The following is a 20,198-nucleotide window of genomic DNA, read 5'->3' on the forward strand; positions in this document are numbered from 1 at the left end:
TTCAGCTGATTTTTTTATTTTATTCTTTGAGTGGCTATTTAACCATTTATACTTGAGATGGCCTTTATATACAACTTTTCTTTATGACAGTTTTCCTGGTAGCCTTTTCTTCAGGTTATTAGAAAGGCAAAAAACAGGGATCCAGGAAGACTCCCTCCATTTTGTTCCTCCTTCTCTGATGCATTTGTAATGCAGGAAATTAGAAACTTGGATGTGATTTTGGAGGAAAGGCCTGAAGTTTTCAGTATGATTACTGCATATAGCACAAAGAGTCCTGATTTGACAGTGGTCTCTGTTATGGCAATAAATACCAGTGCATTTCTGTCTGACTGCATTTATCAAATGAGGTGATTGGAAGCCTAGCTCAGGTTTCCCAGTTGTTTGAGCTGAAGGAAATGACATAGTTCGGAGTTCTTGGAACTGCATATTTTCAGCTAATACATACTTCAGAGGTACCTGAAGTGGGGAAATAAAGCTTTCTTTGAAAGCGTGAAGGCTACTGGGTGTGAAGGAGGTGATGCTGTGAGAGTTGACAGTATAAATGTTGTGCTTGTGACCTTCTGATGTTTTGCTGGACTTACCTGATAGCTGATTTGTTCCTTTAGCTATTGCCCAGTAATGTGCTGTGGGGCATGTAAAGCTTTAGGAAAACCCAGAAACAGTGTAATTTTACGGTTAGAACCTGACTCCTCAGACATTGTTGTTTGGTGCTCACATCCAGTAGTGGATGCAAAGGGAGGATTCATAGGAACATGATGTAAGGGTTTTTCCCCTGCCTGTCTGTCCTCCCCACTCCCTGGTGTATAGCAGTGGATGCCTGGCAGCCTTTTCCATTGAAGGGAGGGGTAGAGAGGGGAGACAATTGTTACTGCCTCACCTTGTTCTCTTCTGTTTGTTGCAGGTCTGCAGTTTGAGTTCATTAACCCTATCTTTGAGTTCTCAAAGGGAATGAATGAGCTACAGCTTAATGATGCTGAATATGCACTTTTAATTGCCATCAACATTTTCTCTGCAGGTAAAAAGCCAGGAGGATCTGAAGAGCTGCAGCAGTGAGTCAGAGAGCAAAGAAAGCAGAGTGAGGGGATGTTATAAGAAGAAAAGGAATAATGAAGTCTGTATAGAGTCTAGTGATAAAGGGAGCATAGTATTCATTGTATTCTGAATTTTCTAGTGCCACTTCCAGAGGAAATTGAATTCCTCACTGCTGGAAAAGTGTGCAGAAAAAACAGCCAGTATTTATCTTCCTCATTTAGAATTTGCTATTTTATTGTCCCCTTAATGACCTTGGCACCTCTCTGGTGTGATGCAGGTCCCACAGCATGAGTGACATCTAGTGGGTAAACAAACATACTCTGGGCAAGAGGCAGTATTGCTCTGGGCCAGGACAAGGCTTTGCCAAGAAGCTACCTCTACTCTTCTGTCTTGTGACCTGATTAATGGCTGTTTTTCTTTGTTCCTGTTTTCTAACTGGCTCAGCTACCGGGGAGACTTTGCCATTTGCTCTCGAATAGGTGGCTTCACATTTTTTCTGGGACAGGAACATGAGACCAAACTCTCTAACCTCCCACCTCTGTAGGAGTTGGATTGGATTCCCCATGTGCAGTAGACATCACTGAGAAAGAACAGTTACTGGCAGCTGACATAGCTGCCACAGTGTCATGGATGTATCTCCCAGCTGTGCTGGGTGAATGTGAGATGAAGTTTTGGGAAGATACCATAGGAGGAAGTGGGGTTGGACAGAGATGTTAAATCCAGTGAAGCTGCCCGTGGCAATCTGCTTACGTCTAATCTGCTTACTTCTAACCTGCTTTTTGGCAGACCGACCGAATGTGCAGGATCAGTCCCTGGTGGAGAGGCTGCAGCACACCTACGTGGAAGCGCTTCATTCTTACATTTGCATCAACAGACCAAATGTGAGTGCCTGACCTGATCATCTGCAGTGATGATGCAAGCAGATTTTGTGTTTAATGCAGGCAGAGTTCCTGCAGTACTGTCTGTAACAGGTCTCTTGCTGCCCGTACTGTCGTGCTTGTCCCTTCTGGGCTCTTCGATAGCAGCTGTAAATGCAGGGTTTGTGAGCTGTCACAATCTGCTGTCCTGTATCATGTTCCATAGTTTAGCCAGCATGGAAAGTCTGGAGTTTTGGGACATGATGTACTACTTGTGTTCTTTCACACTGCATCCTCCTGGAGAATGCTGGGTCTAGAGGAAGTAAGGTTTGTGATTACGGTATATCATCAGTTGTGGTAATTTTTTTTTAAACAAGGTTTAAGGTGAATTTGCTAACAGCTGTCTGTTTGCCCCTGCAGGACCGCTTGATGTTTCCACGGATGTTAATGAAGCTGGTCAGTCTTCGGACACTGAGCAGTGTCCACTCTGAACAGGTGTTTGCCCTTCGGCTGCAGGACAAGAAACTCCCGCCTCTGCTCTCAGAAATCTGGGATGTGCATGAGTGACTGCATGCTCCCAGGGCGCTGACATGCTGACATAATGCCATCTCCCAGCCTTTGCTAACGAGAAGCCAGCCTCCCCTCTCCAAAGCACTGAACCCTGGGCTGGGCATGCAGGGAGTGATGAGCCTGGGGTTTCAGTGTTGTCATGAGACCATGCAGGAGGCAGCTGGGGTAGATGAGATGGAGGGGTTGGTTTCGATGTAGTGCCCGTACCCCAAAGGAATAACGTGAAACATTCGAAAACGGTAGAAATGAAGACCTTTCCCCCTGCCCCTCTACTCCTTTTTCTTCAGAGTCTTTCTCTTCTCTAAGCATATGCTGAGGGTTTGCCCATGATCCTCTTCTCGCTGATTATAAAAATGAATTTGCAGGAACTTGCCAAAAGCTCTCTGTTGAGAGTAATCCAGCTCAAAAGGCTTCTGCAGGGTCCCCAGTGTACCTGGATCTGAGGAGCTCAGGGAAGTCAGTGTGGATGTTCTAGGGGTTTCACTGGGTTTCCTATAAAGAAAATTTCTTGAATGTGCTGCCCTTTACAATGATTCCAGGAGAAGTAGCTTTTATTTCTTTATTATGAGACTTCATCTCTAGAGCTGCCCTTTATTCTGGCCCTCCTTTGGAAGAAGGATTCCTGTAATGTGTAGTGCCCTTTGTCTAACAAGGAAGTCCTCTGGGAAGGGAACATTGTATATCAAAAAAAGATGTCAGGCATAAAGTAGTGGATTTTTTTAAAATGTAATGCATTATGGTTTTATCTCACGGTGGTTCTCAGACAGCTGAATTTACCTTTGATTTGCTAACAGCTGGACAGCTTTAGTTCAGAACAAATCAGGGCATAGATTTTATCTTTAGGAGTGGAATAGAAGAAAGACAGGTGGGTAGGCCTGGTACCTAGGTAAGGTGGGTGTGGTGGAAGGATCTCAAAAACTTCCAAGAATCTGGAGCATGCGGTATGTGTTCCAAGGTGGGTGTGAAGATGTATCAACCAAGGAGAGAGGACACACTGCATTTAGTGAAATATGTGGGCATTGCATAAGCTGTGGGCTGTACAACTCTCAGATCACAGCCTGCAGGAATATGGGGTGTCATCAGATCCACTTGCATCGTCTTCCTTTTGCCAAAGTCTTTCCAAGGTACTTGTTCAAGGTTTTATTGATGATCACGGGATATGGAGGTCCCTCCTGTATGAGGAGTGCCAACTGCTTCAGAAGGACACTTGGATCTTGCATCCTTTCTTCACTTTGGGCATCGTGAGATCCACACGGGATTTATGGCCCAAGTTTTAAGTATCCGCATCCATAAGTATTCTAGGATTTACAGCAATACTTTGTCTGACAGAAGAGAAATACACTGTTATAAAATATGTTCCTTATTTTCCGAGAAAAAACATCTTATGGCTGATCTCAGAGATGTAACCTTAAGTATCCTGGTAGCTTGGTCTCATGAGTCTTCTCTGTCATAGGGGTCTGTGTTTGCTTGCCCGGTGAGCATCCCAAGAGCATAGGTTCACATGGCTCGGGGTTTTTTTGTCTGTCTGTTTTTTTGGTTTGTTTGTTGTTTTTTTTTTTTTGGGCTGTGTATCTGAGCGCTATGCCCGCGGTGAGGGTATCGTGTCCATTTTGCACTTGAGGTTGGTCCCCTGCCACTGGCCTTCACTCTGCACCTTTGTAAAGCACTTGTAACAATCTGTAAAATAATCTGTTGTTTTTTATAACTCATTGCAATTGCAAAAATTCTTGTTAAAAATCTGTATTTTTAACTAATCTGTTTGAGAAATGTTAATGTTTATATAAAAGAATAAAGCCTAATACAGGATTTTGACCTTCTCTGATGTGCTGTCATGAGACTGGAGGAGGGTGGAATTAGTTCTTGCTGTAACAACCTCAAAGCTGCTAAGAAATGATGAGTATATGTGTTGGGGAGAAGGAAGAAGTGGTGGGAAAGAAATAGCAGTGCAACCCTAGGCAGTTTCTTTTGGCCTTTAGTATGAGATTTGTATGCACCTCGCTGTGTTCCAGAGCTGGCAAATAGGTGAAGTGGACTAAGTGCGTATCAGGAAGACCATGCATTATGCATACACGCCTCACCTTGATTTGTACAGCTGCATTTAGAATGTAACCCTTTTATTGCACGTGCTCTACTCCATTTTCTGCATTTTGTGGCTCACCAAAATTGAAAGAGGACTCCAGTGTGCCGCAGCTGCCAAGTGGATTTCAGTAGAGCCTTACCTGACCCTGATACGCTGCTCGTTTCTGATGTATTCATAGGCAAAACACCAGGAAGAGTTGAACATGTGCATTACCTAAAGGGAGCAGCAGGATGGGGAAAAGCAGAGAGCTGTCCAGCATTAGCTGCTTCCTAAGTGCTTGATGATCCCCTGCCCCAATGGGAGAGGAAAGCCATGGTCAGTTCAGTAAGGTTCCACACCACAGGCTGTTCTGCTGAAGCTTCTGTGTTACTCTGGAGTATAAAATTTGATTTGGAATCTACTGAACCAGAGGAAGAAGGAATAGGAGTAGGCTTATAGGAGACTGGAGCAGGGTATGAGAGGGGGAGTAATGAACAGAGCTCAAGAGTTCATGAATGCTGGGTGGATTAGAAGGTGGCTGGGCCCTGCTGTGAAGAGAAGAGCTGCAGCTTAACTTCCAGCTTTATATTCTGTGGGCTGCATCTCTTTAATTTGAAGAGAAGAACTGTGTGAATTTGAGGGATTCTCAAAGTACAACCTGTAATAGTCTGGAATATCCCTTTGGTCAGCTGGGATCACCTGTCCTGGCTGTGTCTCCTCCCACCCTCCCAGGCACCCCCAGCTTCCTCACTACCATGGCAGCATGGAAAGCAGAAAAAGCCTTGGCTCTGTGTGAGCCCTGCTCAGCAGTGACAAAAACATCTCTATTATCAGCCCTGTGCTCAGCACAAACCCAAACCACAGCCCCATACCAGCCTCTGTGAAGAAAATTTAACTCTACCAGTCCAAACCAGCGCACTCTGCCTTGTGCATCCCTTTTCATTATCATGTAGTCAAATACAATCTCCTTGTTTACATCTTCACATTCTCACTTTCTTTGAAAGTGCAACTCAGTACAGAACCGTTTTTTTGTCTTTTAGAAGCTCCCCAGGTTAGGCTATGGAGCTCAAGTAAGCAGGTATGGGGGAAGAGATTGCTCCATGAGATTGGTGACCCTTTGTACGTATGTTTACAAAATGCTACCTAGGCCTGAGATTCAGCTGCTCTAAGTCTCTATACCTGACCTATTTCAAATTACTTTTGCTGATTTGGCAGCTGGAGAAATCTTGGTGTGCTTGAATTACAATCCTGGGAGGTCCTGGTTGGCTGTACCCTTATTCAACAGCTGTATTTGCTCATGATGCATTCAGATCAATGGGGAGGGAGGAAAGGTATTTCTGAAACCCAATTCCTCTACAGTGGGCAAAGAATAGATGAGGAATATCAAATGGTTTCTCCATTTTGCATTCTGTATTTATAAAAATTGTGGGTTACTTTTGGTTGCATTTTGGGGTTACTTTGGTGGTTTTGGTTTTGTTAGTAAATGGATTTGTTTGTGCAGCATACTGGTTTTTAGGAGCTTGGAAGGAATTGAAATAAGCTGTATGTCAAGCTTTTAATAACCAAATTCTCTTGTAATCTTATGAAGCTACTTACAAATCAGCAAGTATGTAGCTCAGTACAGAGGGTGGAAGTACACCACACAGTGTCTCCTTGCTGCAAGGCAGCGCGTCCTTGTCCCTGTGGAGCCGGGCTCTGCGGCGAGGCCAGGGCGAGGTCTGAAAACTTGAAGTGGCTGAAGTGTCCCCGGTTCTCTCGACTAGCTGAGCTGCTTCCCTCCATGCTCCTGACATCCCGCCTCCACCCGCCCTCATCCCGCCCCCGTCCCGCCCCCGTCCCTTCTCCTCCTCCGCGGCTGCAGCGCCCCCTTCTGGCGGCTGACGGGCCGGCTCCCCCCGCCCCGGCCGTGAGTGGTTCGCTCCGCCCGCCCGCGCTGCCCCCCTGCACCGGCGGTGGCGCGCGCCGCCTCTGGCGCTCGATGCGGAACTCGGCGGGCGGCGCAGAGCGGCGGCGGCGGCGCAGGTGAGCGGGGCGGCCCGGCCGGGCGGGGCCCGGTGCCGGTGCCGCAGGGTGCGTGGACATGGCAAAAGCGGAGCTTGCACCGCTGACCCTACGTGTGGGTCGGGCTGAGGAGCGCGGAGCGCGGCCGGCGGCGCTGCCTGCGGTGACCCGCGCCCGGACAGCTGGCGGCGGGGCCCCCTCGCCCGCCCCGAGCGCCGCCGCAGCCGCCCGGCCGGGCGCGGTGGTGATGCTCGGGAGCGGCGAGGCCTTCCGCAAGGTCACGGCCGGCGGCGGGCGGAGACCGTGGCCCGCCGCTGCCGGGAGCGGGGCCGGGCGGGTTCGGCTCCATCGTCGCGGGGCGCCGGTGGCGGGCGGGGCCGCGGTGTCCGCTGTGGCCGCGGGCTCGGCCGGCCGCTGTCGGAGCCGTCCCCGCGCGGGAGCGGCAGAGCCCCTGCGGGGTCCCTTGCGGGTTTCCAGCCGGGACTGGCCGGCTGTGGGAATAGCGGCGTGCCGGCCGCGGAGGGGGCTCTGCCGGCGGCGGGGCTGTGGGCGCGGGGCCGGAGCCCTCGTCCCGGACCGCCCGCGGCTTTTCTTAGCTCTCTGCCGGCTGGGAACGGGCAGGATGGTGAGGGAGGGGAAAAGGACGGCTCAGGGAGGACAGAACCCATTGGAAAGGGTGAGGTGTGCAGGCGTGTGAAGGGGTTGCTGCGGTAGTGTGATTGGAAAGGTGCTTTTACTCCTTGGTTTGTAAACAGCAGATCCTGTTACTCCGCAAGACAATAGAATAGGAAATCCACTTTATACTGGGCAATTTCTTGTGGAGCCGACTATAAATCAGGAGCATTTTCCCCTCAGGAATGAGTGTCACCACCTCGTTATGTTGCTCGCCTTTATTGTCAGGTGGAGGAGGGGGAAGAAAGCTTGGTCTGTGTCGCTCTGTGAAGTCACGATAAAGAAGTGTTTTGAGAAATGATAAGCTTTGAAGGAAACTGATTTGTTTCCCGTCTTGTCTCCCTTTCGCCCCTGAAGTCCTCCATAGACCACACTGTTTTCAGTCATGTGCAAAGTAACATACATTATAAACTTGCAGCCCCATGGAGATGGGGTACAGCTGTGATCTGGCATTATGTTGTGGTCTCCCTAGACGAGCCAGCCATTTTCTCCAAGTCCAGAGCGACTCCTGGGTCAACATTTCTCTTGGTGTGCTCTCAAGTGTCCTTGCTGTGCTCCTTGCATCATCCCTTATCTGCAAAAAGGATGCTACTTGTAGGCACAAGCAAGGGGAGGGAAGATTTATTGTGGTGTCCTGAGGGTCACATAATCAAACCAAAGTCATCCAAATATAGGTTATTTGGGAAGTGTTTCTATTTTTGATCCTTATACTGCTTGGACCTGGGGAGCTGTTTTGGATTGGGCACAAGAAGTACTTGCTGTTTTCAGCACTAATGAAAAGCTGCAATCCTGACACATCCGAGGGAGCACTTCAAATCCAACATAGCTAAAATGCAGTTTTTACAGGAGCTAATCTGGCCATCCCCTCAGAGCATGTTATGTAATACTGAACTGATAGATCATTCCAGTTATAAAGTACTCTTTTTGCCTTACTGTTGCATTGTTAGAAATTGCACAGCTTTTGAACGTAATTTAATAGACACTGTAATTAAATGCACACTCGTTAAGTATCTTACTGTGTGTTTAACTAAATGCAGAATCATCAGCAAGTCTCTAGAATGCTTTTGTTTGGAGAGTGATACAGCCTTGTCCTCATTCAAAGATCTTGTACCTGCCTGTCCAGTGGTGCTGCAGTTGTATCACAGGTCTGGACACCTGTGTTCTTACCAAATTAACAGGTTTCAATCTGTAAGCTTCAGAGTCCTGCTGCATTGTTTTCCACAACATTACTGCTTTTAAAACAGTTCTGATTTTGCTGGATGGGGAAGAAAGGAAAGCAGTGTCCTCACTGAAAGAATGTTGTCTACACAAAATGTACAACGAAGACACAGTTCTAGGCGGTGTGTTATATGCCAAAGTGAATGGTGAATGGTGGTGAGCCAAAGGCCGTGTGGAAACTGGCAAAAAAAGAAAAAAAAAGTATTCTGGTTTAAAGTTTTCATGGAAAAACATAAATATGTACTAGAGGGCAAACGTCTTCAACCATGGCACCATTCTGTAAGTCGTTTGAAAGCAGACAGGTGGTGTATGTAACGAATGACAGTCGCAGAGTGTGCTGGGTTGGAAGACACCCACAAGGATCATTGACTCTGACTCCTGGCCCTTCACAGGACCATCCCCAAGGGCCACACTGTTTGCCTGAGAGTATTGGGTCCAAATTCTGTCTGTTTTAGAAGAATTTGGGGGTCAGAGGAATAAAAGTTTTGAGGATTTTTAATTGTAGTCCTTGCCCACCTAGCCAAAGCAGCTTTTTGGGTTTTAGAGCACCAGGACTGATGGTTCAGTAGAAATGGTAGAAGCATTTGTTCATATCCTCTTCCTGAATGAAATTAGTGTTGGCTTTGATTTTATTTGCCTTGGGCTTAGGGGCACATAAGCTCATAATTTATAGCTTTTCCCCTCTCACCTCAAGCCGTATCAAATATTCAGGTTCTGTATGAACAGGATATACCAGGCATACCTCTGTCAAGATGTTCAGTCTGGTCTATTTAATGTCCTCTATGGTGAACTGGTTGAAAAACCAAATATTTATGAAAATTTTGATTATTACATTAGAAAGTCACAAGTACTGCCAAATTCTAAGTGAATAAATTTCTTCAAAGTTTTTAATTTACAGCATTCCAGCTAATAGATTTTCTCTGATACTCCTTTCCAGATACATTTATTTGAGGAATGGCTTTCTCTTTTGGGGGGGCAAAAATTGGTAGAGATTTAGTATTGGGGAGGGGATAACAAATGGTGTAACATATAGTGTCTTCCCTGTCATTTCACACTGTCACTTTTTAACTGGATTTGCCATCAAACTCACAAGGTGGTCATTGATACTTTTATGCTAAAACTTAGTTCAGAGGTGAGTGGTTCACTTACTTTCCATCAGGAAGGAATCGAAGACAGGCAATGTATATATTACAACCCAGATGAATTCCTGAAATGTCCCTTGGCCCTCTTGTGCCTGCATTAAAGATATATTGCATTAAATTACCAGGCAGTTGACGTAGTTATTCGGTGCATTGGTAGAAAATACAGACATAGCTTCTGATTAGGGATTTGCAGCAATGAGGAAAAGATTTAGAAAAAAAGAACGAAAGGGCTTGATGTGCAAGATTAATATCACGTCCCCAGTTTAAAGAGCTTTCATCTATCTCAAGATATGAATTTTTGTGAAGTAAAAGCATTGTCAGTGACCTAATAAGAAACAAAGTGAAATAAAAATGAGCATCATGAGACATCAATTAGAAAGGAATGTATTTTAGTGGGATAATCTGTATTCTGTGGGATAATTGTGGTATTTCTTTTGAAGACAGAGTGCTTTGCTGCTTTTCCTTCTCTACCCTGAGAGCTATGAAAAACTTGCATCGACCTACTGCTCACTCTCTGTGGCTGAACCTGTATAATTCAGCTGGTCTTTGCTCTCTTGTTCAAGCTAGGAAATAATTTTAGAGCAGTTAGGTTTTCTGTCACTGATCTTCTTAAACCTGTCAAAACCACATGGAAATTACTGTTGATTATTGACAAACATGCTCCTGATTTCTGTCCTGGAACTAGAATAACCAGCTGAAATCCCAAACCAAGCAAACTGAAGAACTGACCCAGGTACTGCCAGGAGCTCTGGAACATCTTTACTCTGGGGAGTAAAGACCAGATGGGGAGGTTGTGCCTGTTGGTGCCCTGAAACCACTGAATGGTGAGAGGTTGGGTTAACTTTAGGTTGCTGCTACTAGCAGGACCTTTGCAGGGATGTAAAATTAAGAACTGCTGCTTGCATGTGCCCGAATTACCTAAGCTGAGGCTGTTCTCATGCTGTGATCCCAGACACTGCAGTTAAATGAGAGACTCTTGTGTTTCTGGGTTGCTGTGAGAAATAATGCATTAGTGTAGCAGCAAGGAACAAGGTTTTATGGTTTTCTGTTTCTTCTACAGCCTTCATTATTTCAAAGCAGCTGCATTCCTCAAAACAGAGCTGGTCATCGTGTTGCCTTTGATGTATCCAGTTTGTCAGATATCGCCTTTTTGTTTTATTTGTAACTAATCTCTAAACAGTTGTGAGAATCAGGGAATTAACGTTTGCTTTTTTATACAAGGGACAAAGATACGTTACTGTCAAATTTGCTATCTGATGACCTCCAGGAACTGTGTGTTATCTTGTGAGCAGAGCAGCTTTTTACTTCATATCCTGTTACCTTGTCGCATATGCAGGATCAGTGCCCTGGTTGTGTCCTGCTTACCATCATATCCTAACTGAATTTCCCAATGTCAGTGTAAAACTTCTGATCACCTTCTTGCCTTTACCTTTGACACCAGCTTCCCTGGATCTCTGCTTGCCTGGGTATCTTGTCCTTGCTTTGGAAAGGCCCTTGTGACAAGAGATGAGGAGTTGTGCCTCTGCCTGTTTCCATGTCATCAACTAGTGGGAGGAGAGGAGTGCTTTTTGTGATACAGATAATTAACAATCCCCAGGGATTGTTAATTAAGAACCAAAACCGGTGTCCACCAAAATTTGCTGCAGCCACAAATGCTGAGCCACTCTGCTGCCGTGTCTGTTTCCTCTTGATAAGCTGTTAAACTGCTCTGCTGGAGCCATGAGCTGGGCACGCTGCTCCTGTCCTCCAGGCCACCTGGTTTCTCCCTTCTCTCTTGTCAATCTTAAGGCACACCACATAAGGGTGGTGTTTTCCCTCTTCCTTTGCCGTGGGACTGCCACTGCCGGTGTCTAGGAGGGCCCTCGGGAGCCCTTGCTCTGTCATTTGCTGGCTCCAGCAGTCGCTCGAGGCGGTTCCTGTCCCTTCTTCACTCTGAGCTTGCTTCCCCCAATGTTTTCGTGTGGGTGAGTCTGCCAAACGCACGCTTCTCACACCCCGGAGTGCTTGCAGAGAGAAAGTGGGCTTGTCTCTTCTATTTCTTTTCAGTTTTGACCAGCTGGTAGTATGATTTCTCACCAAAATTAATGGTAGGGTCGGTTTGAGGGTAGGAATTTCTGATCTCCCGGTGTTGATGAGGAGAAGGGGAAGGTGTGTAGAGGGAAGGAATAACAAGCAGGTGGCACACATGGGGAGACAGGCTGAGTGCTTCTAACACACAAGGCGAAACAGATACGGGGCTCTGAGTTCTGAGGTGCTAGCAGCAGCCAAATGACTGGATTATTTAAAGTACTTTATTTTCTGGTTCACATTATCCTGAACAATGTTTCAGTGTTTCCATACTGGTTGTGAGCATTCCCCCTCCTCTGTCTTACAAATGGCTGTAATTTATCATTGGTATCCCTTTTGTGTGACCAGTTTCCAGGGAAGAGTTGAATGTGCCTGTATCTGGTGGTGGTGATGCCGTGAGTGATGTCTCCTGGTCCAGGGCTGCTCACTGTGGCTGGGGGAGGCGCCGTGGCAAGGGAAAGCGGTGAATAATTTAGCAGTTGCAGCTGCATCCAGCAGTTCTCTCAAATGTCACATGCATTGTTGTTTGCTTGTTATGTTTTTTATGGCTGTACATTTACATTATTTGGCTTTTGGAAAAAACCTGGTGCCTGCGTTACGGGAACTGTGGCCTACTGCTCAAATGGGAACTGGGCAGAGGGTTGGGAATAGGAGCATTTTGTGGGTGCTGGGGTCTAGGCTGCACTCAGAAGCAGCACCAGCATTTCTCAGCTCAAAGCTCAAGCCAAAAGCAGTTCTGGTTTGGAAAAGAAAGTAATGCTGTGGTGGTTGCAGGTGGTGTGAGGCTAATTCAGCTTGGGGGCATTGTGTGGGTTTTGGTTTGCCCTTCCTTCCTCCCACCCCCACTCCTTGCAAAATTTATGAGTGCAGATTTGGGGATCAGTGAAAAGCTGATGAGGTAGAGAAAATGAAAAGGCTCTGGTACTTTGTGATGGTGATGTTTCACAAGGAGGGGCAAAAAAGGACGGACTTCAAAAGAGTTGGCCTTGTGTTACTGTTCTCTCATGCAAATCTCCAGAGATCATTTTTGGATAAGAAGTGAATTTAAATTCAAACAGTATAGAGCAGGAAAACTGGCCAGATTGGCAGAGGGTTTTTATGCCAGAATTTGTTCTATGATTGTGTAGTGAGTGGTGCCCTGCACAATGATCCTGCCCGGGAAGAATCACGAGTTTCACACAGTAAAGGAGAGGAGAATGAGGCCTTTAACCTAAACTGAAGCGTGTGAGGTGTCCAGTGGCTGAGGCTAAAATCTGTCCTCTCCTTCCTATTAGGAACTGGAGTACTATAAAGGGGTGTGCATTTCCTGCATTGGTTTGTTGTTGATGGTTTCCCCCAAGGGTGTAATGGAATAAAATGAATAACAGTATTTGCGTACCATTCTTCCTCACGTGATTATCTCTTGTTGCTCATTCAAGCCCCGGTCTTGATTTTTCTTGGTGGCTTTCAGGTACCTACTGGTGGGTGCAGCTGTGGCTCTGTGGGGCAGGTGCTGCTGGAGCCAGTCCTTTGCCTTTGCTGCTGCCTGCAGGTTCCTGTTAGGATTGTGCGTTTGTGTTTGTGCACTCTGCACAATCTTTTTGTGCCCGCGCCGCGTGTCTGTGGAAGGATCCTGTGGATACCCGGATAAGTGGATTTCATCAGCTGTGGTTGGTACTCAGCTTTCCGTGGGCAAGAATGGCTCCTGATATAGTAGTGCTCGTGGATATGGGAAGCTCACGGACTGGGAGGCGTTCAGCACGTAGCAGATACTGCGCTGTTGTCTGGCCTGGACCCTGCAGGTGCCAGGAGGGCTCTGTTTCAGTGCTGGCTCCCGGCAATCCTTGTGTCTGGGTGAAGCTTGTTGGTAGTGAGGGCAGTGCTGGGAGCTTTGCTGGTGGAGCAGAGGGGGTGGAGCGCTGCAGCTGCTCTATAAATATACCTGACGGGCTAAAATCTAGGGACTAAAAGATTGGGTTGCTATGGTGATTGATCTGAATCAGATTACCTGTGGGTCTGTTTTCACAGCATGTGCATGTGTGTGCTGACTGTGTGATCTTGCATGTACAGCAGGCTGCTTTAGCCGAGCTTTTGGCTGCAGCAGGGGGGAGAGAGGAAGCGACACTGAAGGGCCGACATATGGCAGGGAGGGGGAAATCTGTCACTATAGCAACCGGGAACCTGATTCAGTCCAGCTTCACTCCATGATGCTGCAAAAAGGTTCCCATCTGTGTGGCACGATACTTCTGTTTGTGGACTAATTCTGGTCATTTTCAGTCTGTCTGTCAGCACCCCTGCCCATGCTGCTTCCATTTTGCTCTCGAAAACTAATGTAGAGGCTAAAGATGCTTGGCTGTCTCAGTAGTGTTTTTAGAAGGCAAAGAGATAATATTATTGAGTGGGAAAGGAAGAACTCTTTAAATTATTGTAATTATTGAGAAGACCTTCAAAAGAAGTCTTGTATTGCCAAAACCCATTTTCCCCATTCATTCTTTAATTTTTTTTAATTTGGTTTGTTCTGTCCTTTCCCTCAAGATTTATTGATAGATGAAAAGTGGAAATAGTTGGGGTGCATCTGCTGTTTTACCTGTAAGCCACTCCTATTGGTTGAAGTGATGCATGTGCTTCAGGGTGGATGCTTTTAGAATTTGCCTGCAGTCCTGTTCTCTACTGGGTGATTTCTTATGCTTGGAACTGTCCCCTAGGCATTTTGCAGAACCACACCTATATTATAGATTAGCCATACCAGATAAATATGCCATTGTCTGTTTAGGTATGTTTTCAATTCTTTGAAAATGGCTTTTTCTTTTTTTTTTTCTTTCCTCCTCCAAAGTGCAAGTATTTTCTTAGGAGTCACAGTGTTGGCATGCACTGCTGCCTTGCCAAGGTGCACGGTAACACACAAAGCAGCTGCACCAGTATAGCAAGTCCATCCAGGTCAGAGTTTAGAAATTGTTCCATGTTCTGTCAAGTTCTGGAGAAGGGGAGGTGTTCTCATCTCTGCTGCTATCTGTGTTTCTTGTGTTGGCAGAAACACTGTAGTATCTGGATAATAGCAACAATGAGCTTCCTAGAATGTTGCATATTTTAAAGTATAAAACTATTACCAGTGTTTTATATGGTTGTTAAACAGAGGAAATGAAAAATGGCTCGTGAAAAGAGGACTGCCTGTCTGCTTCACTAAAAGCTTAGTACAAGCAAAAATAGCATGTATTATACCAGAGATGTCTGGGATCGTTTGAAACGCACTTGGAAGAAGAATTAACCAAAATTTCAGTGGTAAAGATTCTATAAAGATTATTAAAATGTCTAAAGACAGGTCAAAGCTACCATGAACAGTTCATATTGTGCTTCAAACCATGTTGTTTCCAGTTCAGCAGTGAGTTAAATAGAGTTCCTGCCCACACAGGTGAGACTGACTGGTCCTGAGGTATTCACACCTATTTCTCATAGCTTAGCAGATAGGCCAGGGTGTGTGATGTGAGAAAAAGAGACGTAAACCAACCCAAAAGTGGGCATTGAAACTCATGGCCTATTTGTGTTTGTTTCAGCTTTCGGTTTAGTTCGATTGGTGAGTCTTGTGTTTACAGAAAACAATGCACTAAGGTCAGGTATAGTGGCTATTAGAGCTGAACCCAGTACAGGCTGTCTTGGCTGAGAGTAAATAGAAATTCAGGATGTTCCAAGGAAACTAAAAATTTAGTTCATTTTGGGTGTGACTGGAAATTTGGTCTTTCACAAGGTGAAATTTCAGTGAACCGTAATTTATGTGGCTTCTGTCCTGTAATTTGTTCTGTCTCTTTCACAATTTCCTCTTTTTTCTCTTACAAATTAATGTCCCATATATGCTCTTTATCTAGTCAGCGTGCAAATTGAATTGTATGATGCTGATTTATATTCTAAAGGTATCCATGAACTGGTGAACTGTGCAGTATGATCCTTTTATCAGGTAAAAGCTGGAGATAATAGGAGAAGCCTTTCTGGTACCATCTTAAAGCATGGAAGAATTGTAAGGAAAGCAGGGCTTAGCACCTTCCTGTTGTAAATTAATCTGTTGTCTTCATACCATTTTTGCAAGCAATGGTGTAAATACCTGCAGGGCATCATGCAGTTCAGTGTAAGCCTGGCCCATCAAAACTGGAATTTTTTCTCTGTATGAGGAAAACAACTGCAGATGAGTGTGGTGGGTTGACCTTGGCTGGATGCCACTTGTCCACCAAGCCGCTCTATCACACCGCTCCTCAGCAGGACAGGAGGAAGAAAATAAGGTGGAAAAGCCTTATGGAACAAAGTAAAGGCAGTTTAATAAAGCAAAGGTTGCGTTCATGGAAGCAAAGAAGCCCAAGAAATTTTATTATCTACTTCCCAGAAGCAAGTGCTGTCCAGCCATTTCCTAGGGAGCAGAGCTTCAGTAGGCTTAGTGGTTGCTCCAGATTATAAATGTTTTAAATAATGGATTCTCTGCCTCTCTCCTCCTCTCTCTTAGGTTTTATCCTGAGCAGATGTCATATGGGATATCCTTGGGTCAGGATATGTCCCCTCCCAAGACTTTGCATACTCCCCAGCACTGCTGGGGGGAAGATGTTGGAGAGGCAGCCTTGATGCTGTGCCAGCTCTGCGCAGCAGTGGCCAAAACACTGATGTGTTACCAGTACACAGCACTTCACTGGGAGGGCTGCTGTGGGGAAAATGATCTCCATCTCAGCCAGACCCCATACAGTGACACGAGTTGTGTTAACAGTTGGTTGTATTGAAGTTATTCTTTGACTAGATTGCTTTGTTCCTCTAGATTTGTGTCTCGAATGAGAAGACTCTTAACAAAGACTGAGGACTCCAAGGGATAGATGAAATAGGGTTACTGCACAACTCATGTCTCTTGGGACTAATGCAGGGCATAGCTCTGACACAGATGACTCTAAATTGATGAAAAGTCTGCTGTGGTTCTTTCATGCTGCCCTATCCATCGTGTGCTGTGGTGCTTTTCATGAGTGTGTGTGTTTGTTTATACAGACTTTTATTTCTGGGAGGACTTTAAATTGCATTTTAAATAAACTGTGCGGATAGTTCTCTAAAAAGTTGTGCTACAACCTAAAATGTGGGTGTTTGGAGAATTTTGAAATGCAGAGTAATGCTAATAATAGAAGTGTTTGCTGTTTTGAACGCTTTTTTTGTGTCTCGAGTTACTGGTAAGCTGTGGTTTTATGCTGGTTCTTGCCTTTAGTCTTTGTGCCTAGGCTACCGTGCCAACTTTTACTAGTGAGTATTGCTGACAGCTGCTACAGTGTGTGGGTAGTATTAGTGTTAGTTCTCACCATCCATGTAAGTGCTTATTACAATTTTGGTGTTGTCTGAGACGTGATTGGTGCAGTATGTTTCTGTGGTGGGCCTTCACTTCTCTATTTTTCTCCTTTTCTAGAGTTGAAGTTATAGAAAGTCTCTTCTCAGGTGCTGTTTGAGGATTCAGCCTTCAAAGGGCTGGTTCCAGTATGTTTGCAAAGAGAAAAGACACTGCACAAGACCTTTTCAGAGAAAGCAATCCAAAGTTAGAGCAGTTTGAGAGAGAGAAGATGTTTTGACATTGATATGTCAAAACCTGTAACATCTCAGAGTCAAGATAATCTCTTGGTTCAGGTCCAAATTCCAACATGAAAGAGGAAAAATTGAAGTATCTCTTGGTTGTTTGATCTATTTCTGTCCTAATGTACTTAGTCTCTAAAATCTAGGAGGTATTGGAAGGATGATAGGAAGTCTCTTAGAAAGAAACTACTTTACCTCTGTATTGCCTGTAGAGGTGCTGTCTGTAGTTCTGTGATCACACTGTGTTCTGTCAAGCCTTCCAGATTCCCTTAACTGCTTTCTCCTACCTTTTTTTGGTGCCTGCAGAAGGATTTGTGGGGCTACTTGGTGAACCAAGTGGAAAAAAAAATAACCTCATAAAAACAAAAGCAGTGAGGGAGAAGAAGGGAGGGCATTAGGTTTAGTCCCTATCAATTCCAGTCTGTTTTGCCCTGTAGCTGCTCAAACTCTTCTGCCAGCACAGAGAATGGAATGACACTGGCCTGAAAGCAAGCTTTTGGCTGAGACGGAGGGGGAGGCAGGACTGGGATGCCTGTTTGTGTTGCCTTATACAGATCATCAACTGTTGTGGCTGATTCCAAGCAGGAGTAGGAAGATGAGTTCCAACAAATGCTGATGCAATACTCCTCTAAGTGCTGTCATCAGCCATTGCTAGATCTCTGAAGAAACCAGAGATTGAAGAGAGGAAGGCAAAAAAAACTACACTTGGTTCTAATTCTTCTACCTCTTGCTCCAATCTAACAACAAACCATCTTCCCAAAAGGCTTTTGTCCTCTTTGTCTCACTGTAGCTGTTGTGTTGTTAAGTATAATAAATCAGTAAAAGTGGCTCTGGAAGCTCTGGGACAACATCTGCGTCAGTCTGGTCTCCCTGTACTTGTGTTGCAATAGAAAGCGCAAGTCATCTGAGATCTGCTCAGATCATTTTTATAAAAACTGACAGAAACTTCAGTGTCTGATGTCAGTGGGATGTAGCTACAGTCATTCCAGGGCCATTGTAAGCCCTGCATATGTTCCTTGTACTTGTCTGCTCAGATGTTCTTGAAATTTCATGGTTTCTGAGACCTTCATAATGCATATCTTGCTTATTCCTTTGCAGAGCTATGGGAAATATGTGCAAGGAATTGCAGTCATAAGACAAATGCAGTGTCTTTTCTCCACCTTCACTGGGGGGTTGGGTAGCCTCTATTTTTGAGGAAAAACATCTTTGATTACCACTAAATAGCAGAATTCCCTTGAAGTCATACTTCTAGGTTGCATTGCCATGACTTATTGCTATGCCCTTGCCTGTGACTGAGCAGTTTGTTCCTTGAAGAGTTCTGGGTAAAGCCATTTGGAAAGAAAACAGATAAAATAGTTTTTCAAGCTGGAGACAAAAAGGACCACTTGATATCCCAGCTTCATCTTGTTCCTCTTGAGTTTTTCTGTGCCAAGATATTTGCAGAATATCAAGGATCAAGAGCTTTTCCAGGACGGATTCTACAATGTTTTCAATAATGTCATTAAAATGTAGAAACAGAAGCTTTGTTTCCTGTGTCTGTATTTTTTTCTGTTGTTCAGAGAAGATAATTTACAACAGTATTGCTGCTCAGAGAAGATAATTCATAGTGCTGTTACTTAGGAATCTACAGTGACTATAGTTGAAGCTCTACTAAAAAAATTCCACAAAGATGTGGGATTTTTTAATGTGTAAGGGTTAAAGTTTCTTTCAGTTTATTATTCCTTAATTAGAACTTGCTGACTAGCACGGTTTTCCCTTTTGAGAAATTGCATACGTGCTTTTTTGTTCTTACTGTTGTAATGTTTTTGTGTTCTTACTGCCGTTTGGAGGGCTAATGAATAAAAATTTCCCTGCTCTGTTCTTGCTATGTGAAGGACTGGGAAAAAAAACAGATATATTGCTGGACTTTGAATGTGATTCTGAGATGCTGGCAATTATGAAGTAATGAGGGAAACATCAAGAAAATGACCTGATTTTGCTGAGATTTACAGGTTGTTAGTAAAGATGTTATGCTTTTATACAAATAAAATCTAAACATTTATGCCACAGAACTGAAAGATTTTAGTACAGTAATAATAATTCTGTGATGGCCTTAGGATGTAAACATGAACTGAAATGGAAACCTTATTCTGAATATGCCCCAGAAAGCAATCAATTCAATTTTTTAAATATAAAATAACTTAGTAAAAATTCATTGGAATGCTCAGTAAACTTCTAGAATACTCTGAGCATCTCTGATGTTTAGAGTTCTGACACCTTTCAGTTTCAGGAAGTTTCTGTTTTCAGGTTGGTTTCAAACACTTGTAGGGAACACTATAATGTGGAACTGTATTACTTCTTAAAACTTTGTTTTTCTTCCTGTTCTTTCATGAATTCTATGAACTCTGAATAGTGGGATTTTAAAGAATTATTTTCTGGATATCTATTAAGCATAATTATTGACAAGTAGTAACACTGCAGTAAAATCTCAGTTTTACCAAGAGGATCTGTCTGTGATAAAGTATTCAGACAAATTAGCTGCAGGAGGCATGGGTGTGTAAGAGTAAGGAGTGAAGTTAAACAAGATTAATGGAACTGAATGAAGTAAGTGATAAACCCAGTATGATTTACAAGATGCACTTTTGCTATTGCAGGCTGCCATTCTATAGAACTGCAGTTCTGTATCTTCACAGGAAAAGTGTTGTAGATCATAGTCTTTGGGAATTTTGGAGATCATTCCTGCTTACAGCCATTTGTAGGATTGGCATTTTATCAAATTGGGTTTCTGGTGTTACCCCTTCTTTAGTTGTTCTGTTTATCCCACAGCTACAGTTCAGGTTGTGGGTTTTATTTTTCTTCAGTCTTGCCAGTTGAAGCTCCCTTCCCTTGCACTCTCAGGATCTTATGGATTTATCTAAACAACCCACAAACTATTTAATGAGTAGCTTTTTGCCAGTGGTAGGCAGCTTTCTTTGTCTGTGTTCTCCCTTAGAACAGAATCATAGAATCATTTACATTGGAAAAGGCCTCCAAGATGATTGACTT

The 20,198-nt window shown here is 44.5% G+C and overlaps 2 protein-coding genes across 38 annotated transcripts in view; both read left to right on the forward strand.

Annotated features, from left to right (window-relative positions):
- NR1H3 (nuclear receptor subfamily 1 group H member 3) overlaps window positions 1-4,281 on the forward strand; it is a 30,886-nt gene extending 26,605 nt beyond the window's left edge. For all 9 annotated transcript variants that reach the window (XM_040068240.2, XM_040068243.2, XM_040068247.2 and 6 more), the window contains 3 exons: window positions 902-1,015; window positions 1,819-1,913; window positions 2,310-4,281. In XM_040068240.2, the coding sequence (XP_039924174.1) occupies window positions 902-1,015; window positions 1,819-1,913; window positions 2,310-2,456 (356 nt within the window). In that variant the 3' untranslated portion in view covers window positions 2,457-4,281. The remainder of the gene's footprint in view (window positions 1-901; window positions 1,016-1,818; window positions 1,914-2,309) is intronic.
- Window positions 4,282-6,472: 2,191 nt separating this feature from the next.
- MADD (MAP kinase activating death domain) overlaps window positions 6,473-20,198 on the forward strand; it is a 72,286-nt gene continuing 58,560 nt past the window's right edge. For 28 of the 29 annotated variants that reach the window (XM_058420992.1, XM_040066955.2, XM_058421002.1 and 25 more), the window contains exon 1: window positions 6,473-6,540. The gene's annotated coding sequence lies outside the window, so the exon portion shown is untranslated. Of the gene's footprint in view, window positions 6,541-6,571; window positions 6,589-20,198 lie in introns of those variants that run through there. The other variant, XM_058420991.1, reaches the window with a different exon arrangement.

Source organism: Hirundo rustica, chromosome 6 (assembly GCF_015227805.2).
Source record: "Hirundo rustica isolate bHirRus1 chromosome 6, bHirRus1.pri.v3, whole genome shotgun sequence".
NCBI lineage: Eukaryota > Metazoa > Chordata > Aves > Passeriformes > Hirundinidae > Hirundo > Hirundo rustica.